The 24,091-nt window shown below is 36.7% G+C and overlaps 3 protein-coding genes across 3 annotated transcripts; 1 reads left to right on the top strand and 2 right to left on the bottom strand.

Annotated features, from left to right (window-relative positions):
- Window positions 1-6,472: 6,472 nt before the first annotated feature.
- LOC145760160 (uncharacterized) lies at window positions 6,473-9,770 on the bottom strand. The gene is made up of 3 exons (XM_082574038.1): window positions 8,781-9,770; window positions 6,729-8,618; window positions 6,473-6,625 (listed from the first exon to the last, which is right to left on the bottom strand). Exons 1-3 carry the CDS (start codon window positions 9,768-9,770, stop codon window positions 6,473-6,475), a joined length of 3,033 nt encoding a protein of 1,010 aa, XP_082430164.1.
- A 3,297-nt stretch (window positions 9,771-13,067) lies between these two features.
- LOC145760158 (serine/threonine-protein kinase/endoribonuclease IRE1-like) lies at window positions 13,068-14,959 on the bottom strand. Its single transcript, XM_082574037.1, has 7 exons — window positions 14,937-14,959; window positions 14,526-14,673; window positions 14,309-14,365; window positions 13,962-14,115; window positions 13,670-13,854; window positions 13,410-13,563; window positions 13,068-13,213 (listed from the first exon to the last, which is right to left on the bottom strand). Exons 1-7 carry the CDS (start codon window positions 14,957-14,959, stop codon window positions 13,068-13,070), a joined length of 867 nt encoding a protein of 288 aa, XP_082430163.1.
- Window positions 14,960-15,779: 820 nt separating this feature from the next.
- LOC145760157 (uncharacterized) lies at window positions 15,780-21,459 on the top strand. Its single transcript, XM_082574036.1, has 2 exons — window positions 15,780-17,338; window positions 17,391-21,459. Exons 1-2 carry the CDS (start codon window positions 15,780-15,782, stop codon window positions 21,457-21,459), a joined length of 5,628 nt encoding a protein of 1,875 aa, XP_082430162.1.
- Window positions 21,460-24,091: the final 2,632 nt, after the last annotated feature.

The following is a 24,091-nucleotide window of genomic DNA, read 5'->3' as shown; positions in this document are numbered from 1 at the left end:
CAGCAACTTGGAGCTTATAGATTCGTATCCAATGTCCACAATGGAAGGAACCATAGCAGTTTTCCCGTAAAAGCCTATTTCGATCGTTCCATCCTTTATTAAAAATCAAATAGGTAGAGTTTCTTATGTAGTTTTATACCAGTCATAAATAGGTAATGGGTCAAAAGATTTTGGATTTGATCAGTACCAATGCCATTCAACAGCCCTTGAAACCGGCATTTAAAGCAAGACTAAACCCTATCGCTTTAAAAATGTAAAAAAATGCCTTAATTTACTAAAATTAAATAAATTTAACAATTCTTACCACATATGCATACTTCAACAAATAGATTTTTAACAACCATAACGAGACCGTTACAAATATACAACATAGAAAAAAGCGCCAATTCAAAAACTTCAGGTAATACATTTTTTCATATTTCATTCAATTAGGTATTATAAAAATTTATTTGCAAAACCCTTATCTATAAAACGAATTCATTTGTAATCTAACGATATTACCATTTCATGTCCTGACAACATCTTTATACTTCTTTTTATAGGCAATATCCTGTTCTACTCAGGTTACTAAATATACAGTAATACATCACTGTTTTGTGAAAATGATTTTTTTACAAAATTAATTTTTTTATTAATTTACGTAAAAAATGTGCACGAAAGAAAGAAAAACAAAATACTAAATATAACCTTACCATAACGGAAAAACAGTATAAAAAATACCACTTAGCTTTTACTTAGCCGCTTCGGCCTGCCAGTAGCTACACCAATCGCCTTGCTCTCAGTATTTTCTTAGGCAGACGACACTTCGTCTGTTTTGTTAATATCGTTACTCTCACATTTATGTAAGCAGTATTTCGATTTAAGTCTAGGGCTTTTCAGTTCAACTTCACAGACAAAACACTAAGCAAATTAAATTAAAAAACTAATTTAATTGTCTTACAAGAGTGGACTAGAGTCATAACTTACCCTAAACTATATCTAAACTGTTAAAGTTAACAAAACTTTAAAAATTTGAATACCCATTGTTTCTTTTTAACTTCAGAAAGTTCGGACCTGTGTTTTTCCTCCAAAACTTTAACTTTGTCATCGAACAATGCTTGTAGCTGTAAAAACATATTTAAAAACTTTACATATTACTAAACATTTTCTTTTACACATTTATTTATCCTTGTGTAGGAAGGTCGACTACACGACCTGAACATAGAGTAACATAAGTTACCCCGACCCGGTCTGCCAAAACTTCATATCCTTGTTGTAAAGCAAAAACGTTATATCCTTGTTGACTTGAGCAAAATATGTTAACTCAAATCCTGCGCAATAGCTGGTTAATAATAAATAACCCTTGCCTGTAAATAAATTAACGTTTATTTTAATCATTTGTTGCTATTTTTAACCTTTTCTTGTAAAATATGTGACTAACGCTTTTACTACGCAAATTAGTAAATAGAAAATAATCTACAACATTAACCGTTTTACAAAGCTTTTTTTTTGTTGTTTTACAAAGCTTTCTTAAAGCACATTTAGTTAACTTTTCAATAATGTAACGTTTTAGCCAGGATTTGTAATGGTATGCTTTGTAACATTATGTTTACATGATGTTTAAAACATTTTTTACGCTGGCGTTGATTGCTCTGAGCGTATACCGACGACGCGCAAATACTCTTTTTTTTCGGCATTGTTTTTATTGCAAATAAACTGATTTTAATAAAGAGTATATCAAATGAAGTATAACGCTTGTTTATTTATATGTAGCAAAAGGCAGACCTATAAAGACAGTTAAAACGTAACAACATTTGCAATGCATTTAAATAATTTTCCTGTCAAAACATTTTTGACTATACAGCCTTCGCCAAATTTCTTTTAATTTTTTTCAGTCAAATTTAAATAATTTATTTATGCAATTTAACCGATTTTATTCCTTAAATATACATCCTGAACCCGAAATATATTTAAAGGTTATCAAAAAGAGGTAATGTCCTTAGTATAATATGCCTACCTGAGATCATATTCCAAACACACAAAAAATGTTGTATTTTGTGTTTTATTGCACCGCAGATATGTTTTTTTTACATTTTACATTACTATGATCGGTTCATGTACATAAAAGCAATGTTATATAACACATACAAAGCTGTAGCACAGTTTAAAATGAAAATATTTGCAATTACACATTATGATCTAATATTATGTACTGACGTGTTGGCAAAAAGGTTAACTTGCCTTTATTTTTATTGTGTAATACAGTGTGCTTTGTTTTGGTATCGATGAAGGAAGGTCTTTATACGGCGACCATTGAAGCAAATGCTACTTCGCCCTGAGTTTGGCCGACTATTTCCCAAGCGTTTGTGGCCTGATCGAACATCTCGATAGAGGTAACTGCCTGGTCTTCAGGGCTAATGAAAAAATATGTAACTGTTTTATCTGTTACAGGATTTTTAATTTATTTTAGCAATTTGCTACATCAAAATGTAAACGCTTAGGTTACAAAAAAATAATGCAAATGTATAAAATAATTTAGTGTCTTATTTACGAAACTATAATGTAGTATACTGTAACGAATCCGCCATCTTATTGTTTACGCCAAGGTCTTATCTATTCTGCAGATCACGTGTTTACACCTATTGCCGATCTGTTACTCCTTATCTCTATCACGTGGCTTAATCACGTGATGTATTAGTTTAACTGTTTTGGATGTATTTGTTATTGGTGGTACAAGCTTGTGAACGGTTGTATGTGTATCTTTCCGCAATAATAAACTATAAATTATAATACGGCTTTTCTTACAAAAGACAATCAGACTCGATTGTTATAATACTATGTAGCCTATGCGTAATTTTATATAATAGGCTAAGTAAATTCTTAAGTTGACAATTGTGCATTAAAATACGACAGGTTAAGTCATTTTATTGGATCAGAAATATCTCAAGCGGCTAATTACTGGCAAAGAAAACTTAAAATTGGGCTATTTTAACAAAAACTACACTTTGTAAAGCCTACAAAGGCATGCCTTTTACATCAAAGATAAATCAATATATATTGATCAAAATATATACCTTTTCATACCACCAACTACATATATTTTTCCTCTGGCTACTGTAGCACAATGCTTCCATCTTGCCATGCAAAGTGAAGGTACCTTTCGCCAGTGCGACCTTGTTAGGTCATATCTCATGACTGAAGACATTGGATCATCGTCGTTACTCCAACCTCCTGCACAAAATTAACGTTAAGGCTTTAAACCCAAAAACGGGTAATTTGTAGAAAAAGGTGAACTCAAAAATAGGTATTTTACTAAAATAGGTATTTACTATTATACAGAATTTAAAAATGACTCTATTTACTGCAAAACAAGTACACATTGGGCTTTATAGTCTACCAGCAACATATTTGACTTGTTGTTATATTTATTATTTTACCGATAACGTATATGTTGTTTCCAAGAAACACTGCCGCGTGAGCACTTCGCGTATACCGCATAGCAGGCAGGAACGACCAAGATTGAGTCGCTGGGTCAAATGCCTCACAAGATTTTAAATTTCCATCCTTTTTATTCCAACCCCCAGTAGCATAAAGTTTACCTAGAAAGTACGTAGTTGATTACTTTTTTAACTACTACTTGAATTATTGGTTTAAAAGGTACAGTATATGATATTTGCTATGATTAAAAAACTAAACTAAAAATTGTAAAAACTAGATTTGCTAATAATGAAATCAAAAAGGGGTTGACGTCTTTTGTAATAAAGTACGCCATTTACTTAAACCTGAATTTGTGTTTCTGTAAAGTATCGTTAATATGTCCTAAAAAGTTTTTATATGCCAAAGTAAATTATATGACGGTATTTCATATTTTTAAATAACATTTTTAGTTTGGGAAATTTAAGGATAAATTTAAATGCGAAATGGCGTTTACCTTCAGCTGCTACCAGCGCAAAATTTCTTCGTGGCACATTCATGTCAGGAATTGAAATCCATTGGTTTGATTTGGCATTTAACATTTCGCCTGATGCCATTATCTGATTATTCTCGTCGCAACCTCCGACTACATAAATGCATCCTAAAGTCTTATAAAATTAGATTCGAATTTCGGTCATTTAGTAGGTTGTTTGCATATACAATAAAATGATAACTTATATAAATTGATAATTCCTGGTTTCTGGCGTTATTGCAATCCTTCAAAATAAAGACTACTTTTTGCTGGTATTAAAAGTTAAAAAAACATTGACATTTATAATTTAAATCTAAGTTCTTATTGGTACGTTTTGAGTACAAAATATTAACCGTTGAGAATAGCAGACGATCCCCTATCTCTAGGCCTGTTCAATGGGACATGAAATGTCCAGGTAAAGTTTTCAGGTGTATTTGCTTTGGAAAAATCCGCACATTCGACCGACCTTAGACCGCGTCCACCTATTACCATAACCTTCTGGTTAAAGTTAACAGCAGTAGAAGCCCACCTTGGCTCTATCGTCTCCTGACAAATAAATCAACAAAAAATAACTTTAAAGGATCATCTTGTTAGTAATTTTTTTAACGCCAAGATAACCCAAGACTAAATTGAGGCCAAAGAAATATTCATTGATTAAAAATCTTTGTTATCTGATAGTAAAAAAACTAACACTAAAAAAGATAAATTTTGAACTATTTACCTTAACATTTTGCCATTGATTGGTAATAGTATCATACAGTAACACATCTCTTTCGTGGGTTAGCCTTCCACCAATGGCAACTAACTTGGTACAATCTATAAACAAACAAAACCACAAATTTTAGTAGAACTATGCTTGGTAAAGAAGTTATTTTTAATCTTACCGTTAAATGATTGTAGAGGGGGATCTAACCCAACTGAAAGTGGAATCTAAAAATTTAATAAAATATGTTTTTTAATGATCCTAATGAGAAATTTAATTAAATATTTATATGTAAACACGTACCTTTGGACATGTAAAATCGCGGTGTGAGATTTGCTCTGTGAAAAGTTAAGTTTATCGATAAAATCGAAAATGTATCATTTCACTGTTTATCTTGGCTAAGACTCACAGTTTTTAATTATATAATTTACCTGTTAAGACATGATTTTTCTACTGTTTAAATGAGATACAATATGTATCAAAAACCTACCTCCTTTGTATAAATCTAATGTTTCGGTATTTCTTAAATTTCTTTGTGTTGGTTCATTGCTTTAAAAAACATTATAGTAAAAAAGTTAATAGTGTAGGGTTTGTCTAAATATACCCCACGTGACCAACAATAGGTTGATCGGAGAATAAAATACGCCCCTTGATCACAGATTGATCTCAGTTAATATAAAAATAATACCGATAATGGGCCCAGAATTGCAACTGTGTAACTCGACTGATACAACAATTGAAATACTCTACAATGTATTCAATATTCAGTACACAAGAAAAACAATTAACAAAAAACAATACTGGCTTAACACTTACAAATCAATATTACTTTTAACAAAAAACTAACTAAAGACCATTTATGAATTGTTAGAACAGGGCGAATCGTATTCTAAATATATGACGTACTAAAAGTAGAATTCCCGAATTATTCCAAGTTACGATACAAATAAAGACAAAAAAGGCGAAACACAAATCACGTGACTAAGAACGCTGGAAAAAAGGGAAAAACTTGAAATGACCAGGCGATAAGGCGATCCAAAAAGAAGTGCACAATAGCGGCTAATGGTGTCCAACCGAGTGTGAAATTGTATTTAAAATTAATGAGAAAATATAAATCAGTTTTCATATAAATGGACTTAACATTCCGGCCCCAAATGACCGAGTACACAACAAAATATACGAAGTCATTTCACAATAAACAAAGTACATTATATCAAAAACGAAACCAATATACACTGTGAGCATGCAGCAAACAGTATGACGTGAGATAATCGTCAAAAAAAATATTACATTATAATAATATACGATAATCGTACACATCAAAGGGTAAGAAAATACGAAAGTTCACACGAGTGACATGAGGTGAAATGATAACGATACATGCAATAATGAATGAAAGAAAAATGGCGTTTTAAGTTATTGCTGCGCTTCGAGAAGGCACAGCTTTCTAATATCCCGCCAAAGGACCGTTGTGGCGGTTTTTACACGCACGCGTCGTACAAGTCCGTTACAGTCACTTTCACATTGTTCTATAATTCCCTTCGGCCAGTATCCTCTTTTAATTGTGTCATCCACAATCAACACTACGTCACCAACAGCAAAATTTCTCACGGGCCGAAGCCATTTTTGTCGCAATTGCAAAAGCGGCAAATATTCTTTTAGCCATCGCGTCCAGAATTGATCGACGACTAGTTGGGTCAGGCGCCATGACTTTTTATAACCATCCGCTTTTATAAATTCTCCAGGGGGCAATGACATATCGATTGCTCCTTTTAAAACCATACTTGGAGAAAGCGTTTCCAAGTCTCGCGGATCATCACTAATAGGGGTTAAAGGTCGGTTATTCAAGATCCTTTAGTCGTCAAGAGGCCGTAGTCGTCAAGAACTCGTTCACCGGTGATTGAACGTATAATTTTTTGAACTGTTCTTATTATACGCTCCCATACTCCGCCTTGATGGCTTGCAGCAGGGGGATTAAATCTCCAATATATTTCATTCTGCAACATAGCATCATGCATTTGTTTTTTATTCCATTTCCTTATACCCATACGCAATTCACGTTCGGCACCGACGAAATTAGTGCCGTTGTATAGAGGCTACCACATGCAAGGTTCCGGAATGACCTTGACGTATGTGATGAGACGAAATAATGAGGGCAGTGACAGGGTGGTTTGAAGGCAAGATCATTTGATGCTTTGCATTCCTATCAACCAAAGACTTTTGTAATCTTCCTCCAACATAGATTACATTATTGACCAAAATGGGTGACAACTTTTGCAACGAGCTGAGAACTTTTGAATTGCGAAGTTCTCCTTTACTCATTACTACAGGCGACTGAAAGTTCTCATGGCTAGAAAGCAACTTAATAACCTCGGGAAAAACGTCGTGCTGAACAGCATGTACAATAGCGGTAGTGGCAGCATCTATCTCCTGACGACTAAGAAAATTGGTGTTAAACGAAGTTGAACTTGCTGCTAAATTTCGAGTTTCAGCCTTCCACCTCAGGTATTGCTTATAACGAAGAAGCCATGCCACGCAGCGTGGTAATCGGGAAAAAGATGAATAGCGAGAAAAAAGGCGCTCAATGCCAGTGCTGCTAATTTCTTTTGTGAAATTGCACTTTGTTGGTTCTTGTTTCAACTCAGGATCGTCGTTGGCAAGCGGTGGCAAAACTTGTGGGCGAGCGGGCCATTCATTAACAACTTGACCCAAAAACTGCGGGCCATTAAACCAAATTTCGGCCTTATCTACTATGTCTGGCATAAGACCTCGAGATGCTATGTCAGCCGGGTTACGTTTGGTGTCAACGTGTCTCCATTGACACGGCTTAGAAAGACCGTGAATAAATTCCAATCTATTGGCAACGAAAGTGTGGAATCGTGTTGATGTATTAAGAATGTATTGAAGCACCGTCGTCGAATCCGTCCAGTAGAAAATGTCGCCCAGCTTATACTCAAGCTCTTGCTGAATTAGCGTGCTTAGTTTTACGGCAATAACAGCTGCCGTAAGCTCAAGTCTCGGCGTGCTTACAGGTTTCAAAGGTGAAACGCGAGACTTGCCCTCAACAAAAGAACATAAAATCACATCATGCAAATCAACAACACGAAGATAACTAACGGCTCCATAGCCAATACTGCTTGCATCACAAAACGTGTGCAGCTGAATACTTTTTAACATGCTTAAAGAAGACTTAAGGCATCTGGAAACGCTTATACGCTCCAAAAGGGTTAGATTACGTAACCATGCATTCCATTTAGTGATATGACTGTTGGGTAACAGATCGTCCCAACCTACTTGTGAATTGCATGCTTCCTGAAGTAATTTACGTGCAGGTAAAATGAATGGTTGGGCAAAGCCCAATGGGTCATAGACCTGACTTACCATAGAAAGAATACCACGTCTAGTGGAAGGTTTTAATTGAACGTTTACCTTCACCTTAAAACAATCAAGGGCGGTGTCCCAATAAACACCTAACGCTCGTTTAGTTGGCAACTCATGTAAATCAAGATTTAACGTTGACGATGCCAACTCTGCAGAAGGAACAGAAGCAAGTATAGTTTTGTCATTACTAATAAACTTAGTTAAATGGAAGCCGCCGCTTTTAAGAAGCGGTTGAATATCACGTAACAAATGCAAGGCTTCATTTACACTACTACACGATTTTAACATATCATCAACATAAAAATTTTGCCTTACAGTACTCAGGGTTTGTTCGTTCGCACCAGTCAGGTTGTCGTCAGCTGTCTTACGTAATGCAAATGCAGCGCAACTCGGCGATGACGTCGCGCCAAAAATATGAACGTTCATGCGGTAATCAACCGGAGTTCGCGACAGGTCGTTTTCTGGCCACCACAAGAACCTAAAGGCATCCCGATCATTGGGATCAACGAACACCTGGTGAAACATGCCCTTTATATCTGCAACTAAAGCGATTTTTTCCTGGCGAAAGCGCAAAAGTACGCCAACCAGATTATTAGTTAAATCAGGCCCCTGTAACAAATAGTCATTAAGAGATAGGCCTAAATGTTTAGCAGCACAATCAAAAACAATACGAAATTTAGGCCCTGTAAAATGGTGAGGTATATAATATTTAAAGTTACTTAAATTCCTAATTTCACCATCTAAAATCATTGTGGCATGGCCACTATTTACATATTCAGTAACCTTATCCCTATACCTGGAAAAAAGTTCAGGGTTAGCTTGCAATTTCTTCTTTAAGTACTGAAGCCTTCGCTCAGCCATTTTCCGATTATTCGACGGTCTTGCAAGATCGTCCTTCCACGGTAATCCAATTTGGTAATGACCGTCAACCTTTTCAACGGTCGATTTCATTATTCCCAAAGCCCTTTTATCCTCTATTGAGGCCTCGTGGCGTTGAACGTCGTTTAAATCCTTAAAGTCTTGATTAAACGAGTTGACCAATATTCTACAAGAAGCGTCAATGCCATCTAGGCTATGTAGAAAATTGATTTTTCGTGCATTGTTATCTGACCTATTAGAGTAGTCAGAACCAAATAATGTCCAGCCAAGCGCTATATGCAGGCCAAATGGCTGACCAGGTTTACCCACACGTTGCTCCTTTAACCTGAAGGCTTCATGTACATTGTTACCAAGAAGCAATTCAATTTTTGCGTTCTTAAGTCTCGGAAACGTGAGATCATTAAGATGCGCGTAGCGGTTTGCTACATCTTTAGTGGGTATACTTTCACTTACATCAACCAGGTCGTTTAAAACAATAAGCTCGTCTACATTAAATGACTCGATTTCATTAATGCCTTGAATATGCATACCTCCAACAATGGTATCATATTCGGTAAGTGAATTCGCTGTAAATAGCTGTACATGGCGGTCGATTTTGTTAAGCCCCAATTGATTGGCTAACGTTTTAGTACACATACTTGTGTCGGAACCGTCGTCCAAAAATGCATAAGTTTGGACGATTTTGTTTGGGTCGCTGCCCCAAACCTTTACTGGAAGCACCTTGAACCGTTTCACATTTTTACTTTTCTGTGTACCGCAGGCGGTGACAGCTCTTTCTTCGGCGTTCTCATTATTTGTAGGTGCGTTTAAGTTTTCATTCGGTTGTGGTTTGTTGTAATGAAGCAAAGTGTGATGTTTTTTGCTACATGTTTTGCAGGCCATTGTTGTCGGACAATTGTTATTCATGTGGCCTTCTCTTAAGCAATTGAAACACAACCTTTTATTTTTCACGAAATTTATCGATCGATCGACGTTTTCTTTTTAAAGATTTCGCAACGCCACAGCTGGTGTCCATTCCTACACAAAGGACAGCATACAAATGATAATGGCGCCGAACTTATAATGGCGCCGAACTCCTTCACGTTAAAGCTCTTGCTGGCAGGCCGATTTGATTTCGATTGAAATCGCCTCCCTTTCATGTCGGAAAATTTTTTATTGCATTGCTCAAAATGAATGCGCTGGTAGTAATGCCTTGATGATCGGGCCAACTCCCTTACGAACTGTAACAAATCATCGAAGGTTGTTTTCCTACCGGTTTTTTCTTTATCTTTTGAAATTTTTATAAAATCACGCCGCACTTGTTCGGGCAATCGTCGATAGATTTTGCTTATTGTCTCACGGCTGTTTAATTCGGACTCATAGCCTCCCGCATTTAAGGTACAGCTGCAGTAGTACATGCTGTCTGCCAATTTATTCCAAGCATCGGAATCTGACTCAGAAATGGGAGGCCCAATTAGTATGGTTTCTATTGCCGCCTCCATGATAAGATCACTGGCACGAAACTTTTCATCAAGTCGTGATCTCGCTTCTCTGTAAGCCTCTGTTCGGTTACGAATAACTTTGCAACCTTTAATTGCCTCAAACGCCTCGCCAGTGCAATACTTTAACAAAAACTGCAATTTGGCGCCGTCATCCGATATTTTACAATCCATAAATTCATCAAACTGCATGATGAAAGAATCATATTCTAAAATGTCGCCATTAAAATTGTCAATCGTAATTCTTGGCAAGGTGGCGTCTTGCGCTAAGTAGCTTGGCAAATATTGGCTACGGGGCACACTTTGCTGGGTTTCTTTGACAATAGGCGTGGAATCATACACCGGCCCCGTTTGGGTAACTAAGATAGGGGTCGGGTCACTCCGTTTGGGTGATAAGCTGTTAATGGCTTGATCAATCCCCAAAGCAGCTGGTGAAGCGAATTGTCGAAGCGAAATTGATGGCCTTTCTACGAATCCGTCAGACCCAAAAACGCTACCCTCTAAATCGGCTTCGGCTTCAAGAACTTTGGATTGAGCCCTGGTTACTTCCTTTTCAAGCTCAATTTGTGCGCCCATGCTTTTAAGGGCCGCAGTGCGCTTTTTCCGACGAGCCCTAGCTTCGGCCTCGCGGACTTCTTCTTCTGCTTCTTCCTCTTCTTGTTGCTTTTGAATTTCAAGCTGACGAAGACTTAATTCAGCTTCCTTTTGAACTTGTTCGGCTTGAACTTTAAGCGCCTCGACGCTACCTCTGCTTCTTTGCGAGCTAACTAATCCAGAATGGCGGGACCCAATTACTGAGGGAGCTCCATGTGTTGGTGAAGCAGAGGTTACACACAAAGATAGAAAACTTTGATACCTTTCGTTCATTGTCGCATATCGGCTTTTAACTTCATTAATTTTGGCCTGTGCTTTTGGCTTTTCAACTTCAGCTTGAACAGCCAAGAATTCGTTGCACGCCGATAAACATTTATCGTAGGCGGTGTCGAAAACTGCTTTGCATCCAGTGACCAGCTTTGCCTCCTTTTGAGCATTGATTTCTTTAAGGAGCTGGTTTTCAATTCGAGTAAGATTTGCCAAAGCACTTTTTCGGGCAGACTTCGGATCGACACTGGGTTCTTCGACAGGCTTCGATGTCGAAGCTTGACCGCTGGTACTTGGTTCCAAATTCATTCTTATATGTAAATCCAAAAAATCCTTTCGAAATTATATATCCCAATTTATAAATCCAAACTTGATCTTAAGTCAAACAATCTACAAATCTAACTAACTCTACTAACTCAATGATATGACCAAATGTCATACAATTCATAAATAAATGTAGGGTTTGTCTAACTATACCCCACGTGACCAACAATAGGTTGATCGGAGAATAAAATACGCCCCTTGATCACAGATTGATCTCAGTTAATATAAAAATAATACCGATAATGGGCCCAGAATTGCAACTGTCTAACTCGACTGATACAACAATTGAAATACTCTACAATGTATTCAATATTCAGTACACAAGAAAAACAATTAACAAAAAACAATACTGGCTTAACACTTACAAATCAATATTACTTTTAACAAAAAACTAACTAAAGACCATTTATGAATTGTTAGAACAGGGCGAATCGTATTCTAAATATATGACGTACTAAAAGTAGAATTCCCAAATTATTTCAAGTTACGATGCAAATAAAGACAAAAAAGGCTAAACACAAATCACGTGACTAAGAACGCTGGAAAAAAGGGAAAAACTTGAAGTGACTAGGCGATAAGGCGATCCAAAAAGAAGTGCACAATAGCGGCTAATGGTGTCCAACCGAGTGTGAAATTGTATTTAAAATTAATGAGAAAATATAAATCAGTTTTCATATAAATGGACTTAACAAATAGTAAATATAGTAAAGTAAAAAAAAAGTTATAGTAAAAAAGTTAAATACAAAAAAATGTTAAAGTTTTCTTACTACATTAAAATTTTAACTCTAACCTTGTATAGAAATCTTGTGCTTCGTTTGTTTGTCTAAATAGTTCATACAAATGTACAAGAAGCTGGGGATGTTTCCCAGTAAAAACATTTAAGAATTGATCCCAATCAACCTAAACAGTAATTTTAATTCCACATGATAGTTCTTAGTAAATTACCGAAGTTAGTTTAATACAAATTGTTATAGTTACCTTATTTAGTTTAGGGTTATATCCCAGCGTGCGGTTGACAGCTTCAGGGTAGTTGTTATCACGCAGATGCACTGCCTAAAAATGTTGATTTGGACGTTTAGTTGCCTACTTGTATGCAATGGCATAAACAAAACTTACTAAACATCAGATATGCTCTTAGAACAACAGATAGTTCAATAAGTTTTGCACAAAGTAACAAACTTAACCTTGTTTCTGATGGCCTTTATGAGTTCGTTTACATTTCCACATTTGGTGATAGGATAAGTAGCGTTAGTTACAACTTCTTTTGGTAGATCGTTAAGCAATATTTCAAACCTCGCTGTACTCGAATTTGTATGGGACAAAAGTCTAGTGTTAAAATGATTAACATCATCGGCGAGTTGTGCCCATTTAGGCTTTGCAAGTACACCGCTCAACTCCTGTATCAATCAATATATTTTCTATGCCGAAGAATCTTATATTTAAAAACGTCAATTTAAATTAAAATACAAAAAGCTTAAGATAGGTTAAATGCAATATTAAAAATGTATTTATAAAATCAAACCTTGTAAAATTCGATTTTCTTTTTTGCCGACCAGAAAAAAGGATGACAAGCTACTTGCTCAATGTTTAATCTTTCTTCAGGCTCAAAAAGAATCATATTTCGAATCAAATCACAAGCTGTAATCTTCTGCTCTTCGTTTACTAAATGTTTAACAAAAACTATAACGTATCACACAATTTCTTGAAAATAATCTAAATTCCTTAAAAAAATCGTTAGGTTTATGATGAGGCATCAGCAAAATGTCAAAAGTATGCAAAACCGGTTGTTGAAACTTTAAATAGGTAACTTATAAACACAGACTGTAACTATCCTCAAACAAAAGTAAAATATACATACAAAAGCTATCAAATTTAAAATGCAGAAGAGTTGGTGGCTTTCCACGGCCGATTCTGTAAGGATGCTCATACGTTTTACTTCCGTACGGGTGATCTCCATTGGAGAGCACGTGATACAGAACAATTCCAAGAGAGAATATGTCAGATGATAAATTCTAAGATAAAATTGAACAGGTTAAAACGAGCAATTACTTTTAAAGTTCAACGTTTCAATTTAGTTAACCTCAATTTGGTTAGCTGTAATTCAATATGCAAACTCACTATTTTTTTCTCATCTATGTAGTATTCAGGAGCTCGGTATGATTGTGTACCTCCTGGTTTACTGAAATTGTAGTAACTTCCACTATCTGTTAGTTCAACGCTTTGTCCAAAATCTGCCACTTTTACTCGGGACTCGTTTTTGGTGCGAAGCAAAAGAAATTTTGAAGGTTTTATATCTCTGTGGACTACAAAAAATAGCAACTAAAATAATTGTCCAAAATTAAAATTTATTTAAAAAAATCTAAACTGAAATAAAAATTTTAAAATTTTACAAATGTTTTATTTTGCATACCGAGCTTGCACTTTGTGTGAAGATACTGAATTCCTTTTACTGCTTGCTGTACCAAGTCTAACGGACTTAAGTCGTTGAAAAATTCTCTTGCAGGTATTTTTGTTGTGTTTGAATCTCTGCTTAAAGCAGACTGGAATGGCTCGTTTTTTACATACTAAATATAAAAAGTTTTAATTTGTATTGTTGATATATTTTTGACCTGACAATTTAAAAAATGGAGGTTTCAATAATAATGTTTATCTTTTCCATAGATATGTTTCTTATAAGAAAGATTTAAAACAAATCATGGTATTGTGATCACCCCTTTCGGATTTTTTGTATAAAAAACAAATATGTTAAATATTTACTTGTTGGATAGTTCCATCACAAAGTGTCATCAGAAGAACCTTCTTTTTACTGTCAGCCTAAAACATTAGTTTTAATAAAAATTATTGTAATAAATGGAAATATTTTCAATGTTTAGTAAATAAAGTAGCATAAAAGCTTTTGTAAATTTAAATTTCGGTTGTAGTTTCAACATTGGTAATACCCAGCCTATTTTAGAATGTAAATACTTTGACTTACGACTGATTTAAAGCCTATGTAATGAACGATATTCTCGTGACTTTCCGCTGCATTTTGCATAACTTTGACTTCTCGCAAGTAGTCATCATCTCTTTCCGGGTCGATTTCTTTTCCAGCAAATTTTTTCCCAGTCGAGATTTCCTCATATCTGGTAAAACACAAAAAACACACAACTTTTAAATTTACATAACCGAGTAACAATTTAACCCACACTATAACGTTTACTTTGGTTTATTTTTTATAAAAACTGATTGTTAGTTTATTTTATGATCGCTCAGAGTTACAAACAAACGTAAGCTTGTATCACAGACAATACAATTTCAAGCCTAAAAACGACAATTCAAGTGATAGAGGTAGGTGTGTAGATATAGACTACTAATTACAAAACGCATAAAAATAAAACAGCATTACAGTAAACTAGATGTTATGTCCATTATCGATCTTATTAAAAATTTGAAATGATTTATTAGCGGGAGGTCACTTTTAGTGAGCTTCGGCGTTTCATGCTGAATCATTCGGCTTGATCCCAGCTGCGGGAGATTTTTCACTCCCCATCGTCATTTATGACGCAATGGTTGTTCTGTTTATCGATAATGCTTTGTATTTTCTTTATTGTTTGTAAGCGCTTTCTCCTATTTTATTTCGCTTTAAATAACTGACAATATAGCTTTTTGGTCAGTTCGCTGGACGTAAAAACTCATAAATAAGTAAGGCCGAAGTAAGGTTCAACACACAATTAGACTTTCGCTTTTATACTTAATTTGTTGATTATATACTTTATAGTTTGTGTTTCATGTCATATTTTTGTGTCGCATTTATTTCGCATTTTCTGTAGTTTCAATTTTGATTAAAAACCTCTTGTACAGATTACATTTGGTAGATTGAATCCTTGGGCAGGTTTTGGTAATAAGTTAGCGAGTTTGATTTAACACGACTATTTTGTGTATTTTAATTAAGTGTGGCTTTCTTATCGATGCTTATCTTTACAGCGTACTCTATTGGGGTTTAATAATTGTTTAAGCCATAGTAGGAGTGTATTAGATCCTACATTGCGAGATTTATGAGTTTTACCTTAGTAAGATTTGGAAAGTTGTTAGGTATTACTTGTGCGTAGTTAAAAGTATTTTTTATGTGCTAATTTGTGATAGTTAGCTTTTGTAAAGTTGTTGAATATAAGATTCAATAACTTGTGTGTGTGGTTAATAATATACATAGGGTTTTGTTAATTAAGTTGTTAATTAATTTTTGTGAAATATGGAGGAAGGAAACGTCACTTCTCCTGCCGTAACAACAGAAGGTATGGTTGTTACTTCGTCCACCACTGTGGACACTTCGACTAGTAAAACTGTTACTAAGTCGGGACCCTTGGGGTCAAAGGAAGAGCGTACATATGCTCTATCGGCATTTACCCGATGTGAGAACAAACTTTGCAAAGAAATAGAAGCAGAGTGTTCTGATAGTAAAGAAGTCACAAGGTTAAAGGGTGATTTTGATACGGCCTACGAAAGAGTTGTAGGCGCGTGCAAGAACTATATTTCCCAGTCAGAGGGAGATGTAAGAACCTCCGCTACTTCAAAATTGAAGGAAGTAGAACAGCGGATAGTTGTAGCTGACAATCGGTACCAGGCATATTTGGAGACCTGTGTCCGAAAAACTTCTTCAAGAGCAGGTTCTGTTGCCGGACGGTCGATTAGATCTGGTCGCTTGCACCGTAGCAGACGAAGCGTTGAAGCTCTCGAAGAAAATGTGGAAGTTGTCCGCTCGACAGCCGAGTTTATGAAGAAGCACCACGAAATCGACAAGCTTCAAGACGAACTTGAAGCGCAGCGTCAACTGCAAGAAAGAGAGCGTGAAGCGCAGCGTCAGGAACTTGAGGCCCAGCAAAAAGCAAAAGAGCTGAACAGAAAACGTGAAGAGCTGAAGATGCAAGAACAAATTGTTCATGCACAAGAAAAGGTTCGTTTTGCTGAGAGATACGAAGATAGCGAATTTGGCTCCGACATCTCTGAAGTTTTACCTTTAAGGCTGAAACAATATGCTGCAAAGCCTGTTACCGAACCAGAAGTGAACTTTAATGAAACATCATTGTCGCATTTACGGATCTACGAAGGCGACAAATCACCTCGCTCAATAAAGGCAGCGGGGCCGGCACCAACTGCAGTTTCACCGGCATTGGCACATCGACCAAAGCCGTCCGTATTAGCGGACCCGAAGGATTATCTTTCCGGCCAAGAGGATCGTGTTTATGACCGACCTCAACCTGTTCAGCAGCATCAGCCGCCATTTTCAAGTTTTGATTTTGCCACGCCAAAGATTGAATTGGATAGTTTTAGTGGCAACGTGTTACAATACTTGGGGTTTATAAGACGTTTTGAAGAATTTGTTGAACGTAGAATACACGATAACAGTGCCAGTTTAAGTTTTTTACTTAAATATTGTACTGGCGAGGCCCTACAAGCGATTCGCGGTTGTGACGTCATCGCAGACCGAACAAAGGCATACCGTGAGGCACGACTAAGACTGCATGAAAAGTACAATCAGCCTGATATACTCAAAGAAGCTGCAATGAATAAAATAGTGAATGCACCAAAACTAAAGGAGTTTGATGCCGACGGCTGGAACACATTTGCCGACGACCTTTACTTTTGTGCTTGTACTTTAAGTGCAGGTGGATTTGAATATGACCTTAACAGTCAAGACACAATCTTCAAAGTCTTACGAAGATTTCCAGAAAATGCTTGGAAAAGTTACAAAGAATTCGCTAATGACATGGAAGATCATGGCAAGACACCAACATTTAAAGATGTTATGTTGTTCGTAAAAAAAATTGCGAAACATCAACGTCGATCTTTACACCGCCTGCAGGTCAAAGGTGCCCACTGCCCAATACACCGCTAGAGGTAGGGCAACCCGCCCTGGTCGTGTATTCGCTTCTGTTGAAAAGAAAAGCAACAAAAGAAGATATAATGGTCCTGTGCAAAAGTGCACATCTTGCAGTGAACACCACCCTTTATGGCAATGTGGAGTTTTCAAATCAAAAACCCCACAAGATCGACGTGAGCACGTAAAAAACAAACGCTTATGTTTTCAATGCCTTCGAGCAGGACATCAATCCCGAGATTGTAAATATGACAAAGGCTGTAGGGATTGTGGCAAGAGACATAATACTCTCTTGCATATTAATATTCCGTCAAGTAACGCCGAGGCTAGTGCGGAGCCGCAAAGCGAGTCAGCTATTGTGGCATGCAACGAGGTTTCCCACAACAGCGTAAAAAATGTGAAACGTTTCAAGATTGTACCAGTTAAAGTTTGGGGCAACAATCAAAGTAATTTAGTGGAAACTTACGCTTTTCTGGATGACGGTTCAGATACAAGTATTTGCACTGCAAGCCTTGCAAAGAAATTGGGTCTCAAGGAGACAAATGAACATATCGAGCTCTACACAGCAAATTCAGTAACAAGCCATGGGAGCCGAGTTGACTCGTTATATGTAAAGGGGATCAATGAAACCGAATCGTTTAATGTCGAAAAACTTTTGGTACTCGACCATATTGTCAACGTAAGTGACAGCATTTCTACGGAAAAAGTGGCAAACATGTATCCGCATCTGCGTGACCTGAAGTTTCCTGAACTTAAATCAAAATCAGTGGAGCTACTTCTGGGAAACAACGTTCACGATGCATTCAGGGTTTCTGAATGGCGTTACGGCAAAAGGGGCCAGCCTTTCGGGTTACACACGGCCTTAGGCTGGACATTATTTGGCTCAGACCATAATATAAAGAAACAATCGCAACGAATAAATGTTAACTTTATGCATGAACCTGAACAAGTATCAGCATCATGCAGCGACATTTTAAATGTCTTGTCGAGCGACTTTCATGACCTTGATTGTGAGCAAAGGAGCGAAATGTCATTAAACGACAAAAGGGCGTTGAAAATTATGGATAAAACAGTTTCGCGGAACAGCGAACACTATGAAATCGGATTACCATGGAAAGAGGAATATATCAAACTTCCGAAGAATAGGAAAATGGCACTTCAAAGGCTGCAATCTTTGAAGAAGAAGTTTATTGCTAACCCTGATATTTTTAGGCAATATAGGGAGAAAATTGATGAATATGTAAAATTAGGACATGCCACTGTATTGGCTAATAGGAACTGTGTAAATGATATAACGTGGTATATACCACACCACTGTACGGGGCCTAAGTTTCGTATAGTGTTTGATTGTGCTGCGAAGCACTGCGGTGTTTCGTTAAATGATGTTCTATTACAGGGGCCTGACCTTACTAACAGCCTGGTGGGAGTGCTTTTGCGCTTTTGCCAAGAGGCTATTGCCCTTGTGGCAGATATTAAAGGCATGTTCCATCAGGTTTTTGTGAGACCATGTGATCGTGATGCCATGCGATTTTTGTGGTGGTCCGATAATGACCTTGCTCGAGCCCCAGTTGACTATCAGATGAACGTGCATATTTTCGGTGCAACTTCGTCGCCAAGCTGTGCGTCATATGCGCTTAGGAAAACTGCTGACGACAACGCAACAAAAGCAGATAAGAATGTTGTAAATACTGTTAAGCGTAACTTTTATGTAGATGATTTGTTAAAGTCGTGTAAGTCTGTTGATGATACTGTAGAACTTATATCTGCTATTTCACCGCTTCTTAAAAGCGGTGGCTTTCATTTAACAAAATACATTGGTAATAACAGGTCCGTACTATCGTCAATCCCAGCGTGTGACTTGGCATCTTCGGTGGTAAATTTAGACTTACACGAACTGCCAACCGAGCGAGCGCTTGGTGTGTATTGGAACACCTCTTTAGACTGTTTCGAGGTAAAAGTAAACGTTCAAACTAAATCGTCCACGAGACGCGGTATACTATCGATGGTAAGTCAGGTATATGACCCATTGGGTTTTTCTTCTCCATTTATTCTTCCCGCACGCAAACTTTTACAGAAAGCATGTTCTGCACAGTTGGGCTGGGACGATCTGGTTCCAGAACAACATATTAACACTTGGAATAATTGGCTTAACACTCTTGTTGACTTAGAGCACATTAGTATACCCAGATGTTTTAAGCCTGTAAATGTTGATTATTGTTGTATTGAGCTGCACACGTTTAGTGATGCTAGCAATGTGGGTTACGGTGCTGTTAGTTATTTACGCATGATTGATTTGCATGGTAATATTTATTTGTCTTTTGTAATGGGGAAGGCACGAGTTTCTCCCCTTAAGCCTGTAAGCGTACCCCGACTCGAACTTACGGCGGCCGTGGTAGCCGTAAAACTCAGCAACCTTATACGTCGAGAACTGGAATATAAAATTGACAATGTTTATTTATGGACTGATTCTACAACCGTTCTCCAATACATTACAAACACATCAACGCGATTTCAAACCTTTGTCGCTAATCGATTAGAAATGATTCATTCGCTTTCGAAACCAGAACAGTGGATGCATGTTGACACAAAGCGAAATCCCGCTGACATTGCATCAAGAGGCTTAATGCCTAATGAACTGCACAAGGCAGACCTGTGGTTTAAAGGCCCAACCTTTCTTTATAAGGCAGTCGAACATTGGCCGGTTCGCCCTGCTATCTTGCCGTTATTGACCGCTGATCCTGAGGTCAAGTCAGTGACCTTGTGTAATGTTGTTTGCAGTGATCAATTTAGCTTACTTCGTTTGTGGCGTCGTTATTCTTCGTTTACAAACCTACAACGAGCAACCGCCTGGATTCTGCGATATCGCACCTTTTTGTTATGGAAGGTGTCTCAACGAAAAGCTAAATCTAACGACGAATACGCCATTCCTGAATTTTTATCGCTAAAAGAACTAAATAGCGCAACAGCTGCCATTGTGCGGACAGTTCAACGACAATCTTTTTCCGAGGTGATCAATCAACTTTATGACCACCAAACATTTGACGAGCCTTTACAATTCAAGTCTAAGCAACATCCAAATAAATCAAAACAGTTTAGCACTTTAAGAAAGCTAAGCCCGGTTTTAGTTAAAGGCATTATGTACGTTGGTGGCAGGCTACATAATTCAACCGTCCCTTTAATCACCAAACATCCGATGATTCTTCCATCTAACCATGTTGTAACTGAACTTATTGTGACAAACTATCATAACAGGCATGGGCATTCGGGAACAATTCATGTCTTGTCCGCCATTCGAGAACGTTTTTGGATTCTACGCGGACAAGCCACTGTCAGAAGGATTCTACGAGGCTGTAGAAAATGCCGATTTTGGTCTGCTAAAGTGGGGGAACAAATTATGGCCACTTTACCGATGCCGAGGGTCACTTCAAATAATCCTCCATTTTCATGTGTGGGAGTTGACTACATGGGGCCAATTCTCACAAAAAGTGGAAAAAGTCAAGTTAAACGATATGCTTGCATTTTTACTTGCATGGCTACTCGGGCTATTCACATCGAAGTAGCCCAATCCTTAGAAACAAGTGCTTTTATTGATGCTTACCGCCGATTCTCGTCTCGCCACTTGGGTCCAAAAAGAATTTATAGCGATAACGGCACAAACTTTGTTGGGGCCGAGAGAGAGCTACGAGAAGGCATCAGGAGATGGAATAAAAAGCAAATTCACGACGCGCTCCTACAAAACGAGATTGATTGGAGTTTTAATCCGCCAGCTGCGAGTCACCAAGACGGAGTTTGGGAGTGGATGATACGATCCGTTCGGAAAATCATGAGGCTAATAATGGGCGAAACCATTCTTGACGATTTTTCACTTTTAACCTTGATGGCTAAGGTGGAACAAATCTTAAACAGCAGACCTCTGGTGCCACTCAGCGACGATTGCAAAGATGAATTGGCATTGACGCCAAGTATGTTGCTAAAAGGAGCAATAGACAATGACCTGCCTCCAGACACGTTTGTCAAGGCAGACGGTTACAGGCGATCGTGGAGGTTGGTTTAACTTCTTGCTGATCAATTTTGGGACCGATGGACCAAAGAGTATTTGCCTTTGTTACAATTGCGACAAAAATGGCTTCAACCGATGAGGAATTTCACGGTTGGCGACGTGGTTTTAATCGTTAATGAGAACGCGAAGAGAGGACTCTGGCAGAAGGGGGTTATCGAGAAGTGCATTAAAGACAAGAACAGGATGGTGCGCCGTGTCCAGGTGCGCACTGCATATGCTACCTTAACCCGACCCATTCGCAAAATTTGCCTTTTAGAAGGGGTCGCATAAATTTGTATTTTCGATGTTTTATTTGTGTTTGTATTTACGCCTGCATGCCTCACAGTTTTTCTTCTTTACACTTTCATATCATTTTTGTAAAACGTATTTTTGTGATAGGTGTGCCTTGTATTGCATGAACTGACACACTTGCTACCTTATAGATGTAGCGTTAGTTTTATCGTTATTATATGTTATACGTAATGTTAACTGAATACTTTGTATTTTTGTTGAAGTTTCGAATGCATAGTTATTGTGTTTATTTCTTGTATTTTGTTATCGTATAATGAACATTTTTGTTGTTAAATGCCCCCGTGTTATTACACTCTGTCATTTGGGGCCGGTATGTTATGTCCATTATCGATCTTATTAAAAATTTGAAATGATTTATTAGCGGGAGGTCACTTTTAGTGAGCTTCGGCGTTTCATGCTGAATCATTCGGCTTGATCCCAGCTGCGGGAGATTTTTCACTCCCCATCGTCATTTATGACGCACTTGTTGTTCTGTTTATCGATAATACTTTGTATTTTCTTTATTGTTTGTAAGCGCTTTCTCCTATTTTATTTCGCTTTAAATAACTGACAATATAGCTTTTTGGTCAGTTCGCTGGACGTAAAAACTCATAAATAAGTAAGGCCGAAGTAAGGTTTAACACACAATTAGACTTTCGCTTTTATACTTAATTTGTTGATTATATACTTTATAGTTTGTGTTTCATGTCATATTTTTGTGTCGCATTTATTTCGCATTTTCTGTAGTTTCAATTTTGATTAAAAACCTCTTGTACAAATTACATTTGGTAGATTGAATCCTTGGGCAGGTTTTGGTAATAAGTTAGCGAGTTTGATTTAACACGACTATTTTGTGTATTTTAATTAAGTGTGGCTTTCTTATCGATGCTTATCTTTACAGCGTACTCTATTGGGGTTTAATAATTGTTTAAGCCATAGTAGGAGTGTATTAGATCCTACACTAGAACAAGGCTGATGTGCCGTTATAATACGCCAAATTTTGGGTTCAATAACGCATGTAATAAATTAAATGACAGAATTAATTAAGTGATAAAAACCTTCACCTGGCCTTGTGATACGTACGAGTTATTTTTTAAGTTAAATATGCAAATTTAAAGTATTTATTGAATATCTTTTTGTATTCGTTTTAATGATACGAGTTTAAAATTGAATTTAACAAAACTGAGGTTTTGTTTTGAATGGTGAAATTTAGCGTCAAGAAATATTTTGAATAAGGAAAAACAACTTTACGACTATCAAATATTTGTTCAAGGCCTTGTTAAATAGATATACAAAGGCTTGTACGTAACCGATGTTTTATAGCAAGTTTTATTAACTTTGAATTCTTACCTTTAATCTAGACCTACTTATTTTATAATACTTCAAACAATACTTACATGTAAACAACTCCAAATTGACCTTTTCCTAAAGAATTGTCGTGCTTTTTGTATTCACCACCGAAGTCTGTTCAGAAATACAATTTTTTAATTTATTAACAACATCAATGGTTAAAAATATAGTTTATTTTATATGCAATTTTTGTTTTATTTTAAGTCAATTTACACTTTACTAAACGTAGTGGGTTTACATACTTTACAAATAAACAACAACTAACCTTGATTAGTTTTTGAAGTTGATCCGAAAGTTGGGTTTGTAATTTCACATTCACTTAAGTTAAATGCATTGCCAGCAACATAAGTTTGGTTATTAACTTCAGTTTTGGAGAACTGCCGTTTGTCTTCAAATGAGACTTGAAAATGGAGGTTTACATGACGTCCTTAACAGTAACAGCCTAAGTGAATTAAGGTCTAACTTAAGCTGTAAATTTAATTAAAAAAACATATGTCATTAGATTGTAATTACCAGTTTCTGTTAGTGGAACCCTTTCTATTTGTTCCTGAAGACTTTCGGTCAATTCAGAAGCTAGTTCTTGTTCTACTTCTTTGGTATTTAAATTCTTCAAAAACACCAAAAAATATATTAGCCCCGAGCTGTGCAAGTGTTTTTTTTTAACATAAACAAGTCTACCATACTGTATATAACATAGCAATATTTGAGAAATTAATTATGTTATTTTCATTAATGTGTTTACCGAAGTGAATGCTTCCATAGGATTACCAGGAACTTGGAAACCTTGTTGTTCAGATGATTCACTTGTAGATTCGTTGTTGTTCATTTCGTAGTGTTGAAACCAAGGCCCAACAAACAACTTTGTTGATTGCTTACATAAAATTTTTTTTGGTTTTATTTACAGAAAAAGGAGGCTATTATAATTTTTAACGCCGTTGAAAGACTATCCAAAAAAAATTCCAATGTCTTTAAAACACAATTACTAATTTTTATAAAATATTTTAAA

This window comes from Corella eumyota, chromosome 7, assembly GCF_963082875.1.
Source record: "Corella eumyota chromosome 7, kaCorEumy4.1, whole genome shotgun sequence".
Taxonomy (NCBI): Eukaryota; Metazoa; Chordata; class Ascidiacea; order Phlebobranchia; family Corellidae; genus Corella; species Corella eumyota.
The sequence above is the reverse complement of the archived record's forward strand: the minus strand, read 5'-3'. Positions and strand labels throughout refer to the sequence as shown.

Excerpts from the sequence above, each read along its gene's own strand:
- LOC145760157 (XM_082574036.1), top strand. The coding sequence starts at position 15,780 with ATGGAGGAAGGAAACGTCACTTCTCCTGCCGTAACAACAGAAGGTATG. Across the intron at positions 17,339-17,390 it reads ACATTTAAAGATGTTATGTT|GTCAAAGGTGCCCACTGCCC; the intron begins GTTCGTAAAAAA and ends CACCGCCTGCAG.
- LOC145760160 (XM_082574038.1), bottom strand. The coding sequence starts at position 9,770 with ATGGCCTGCAAAACATGTAGCAAAAAACATCACACTTTGCTTCATTAC. Across the intron at positions 8,619-8,780 it reads GGGATAAGGTTACTGAATAT|GGGCCTGATTTAACTAATAA; the intron begins GTAAATAGTGGC and ends TATTTGTTACAG. Across the intron at positions 6,626-6,728 it reads ATTCCGGAACCTTGCATGTG|AATGAAATATATTGGAGATT; the intron begins GTAGCCTCTATA and ends GCTATGTTGCAG.
- LOC145760158 (XM_082574037.1), bottom strand. The coding sequence starts at position 14,959 with ATGGACATAACATCTAGTTTACT. Across the intron at positions 14,366-14,525 it reads ACATAGGCTTTAAATCAGTC|GCTGACAGTAAAAAGAAGGT; the intron begins GTAAGTCAAAGT and ends CTAATGTTTTAG. Across the intron at positions 13,214-13,409 it reads TTTTAAATTTGATAGCTTTT|TAAACGAAGAGCAGAAGATT; the intron begins GTATGTATATTT and ends TTAAACATTTAG.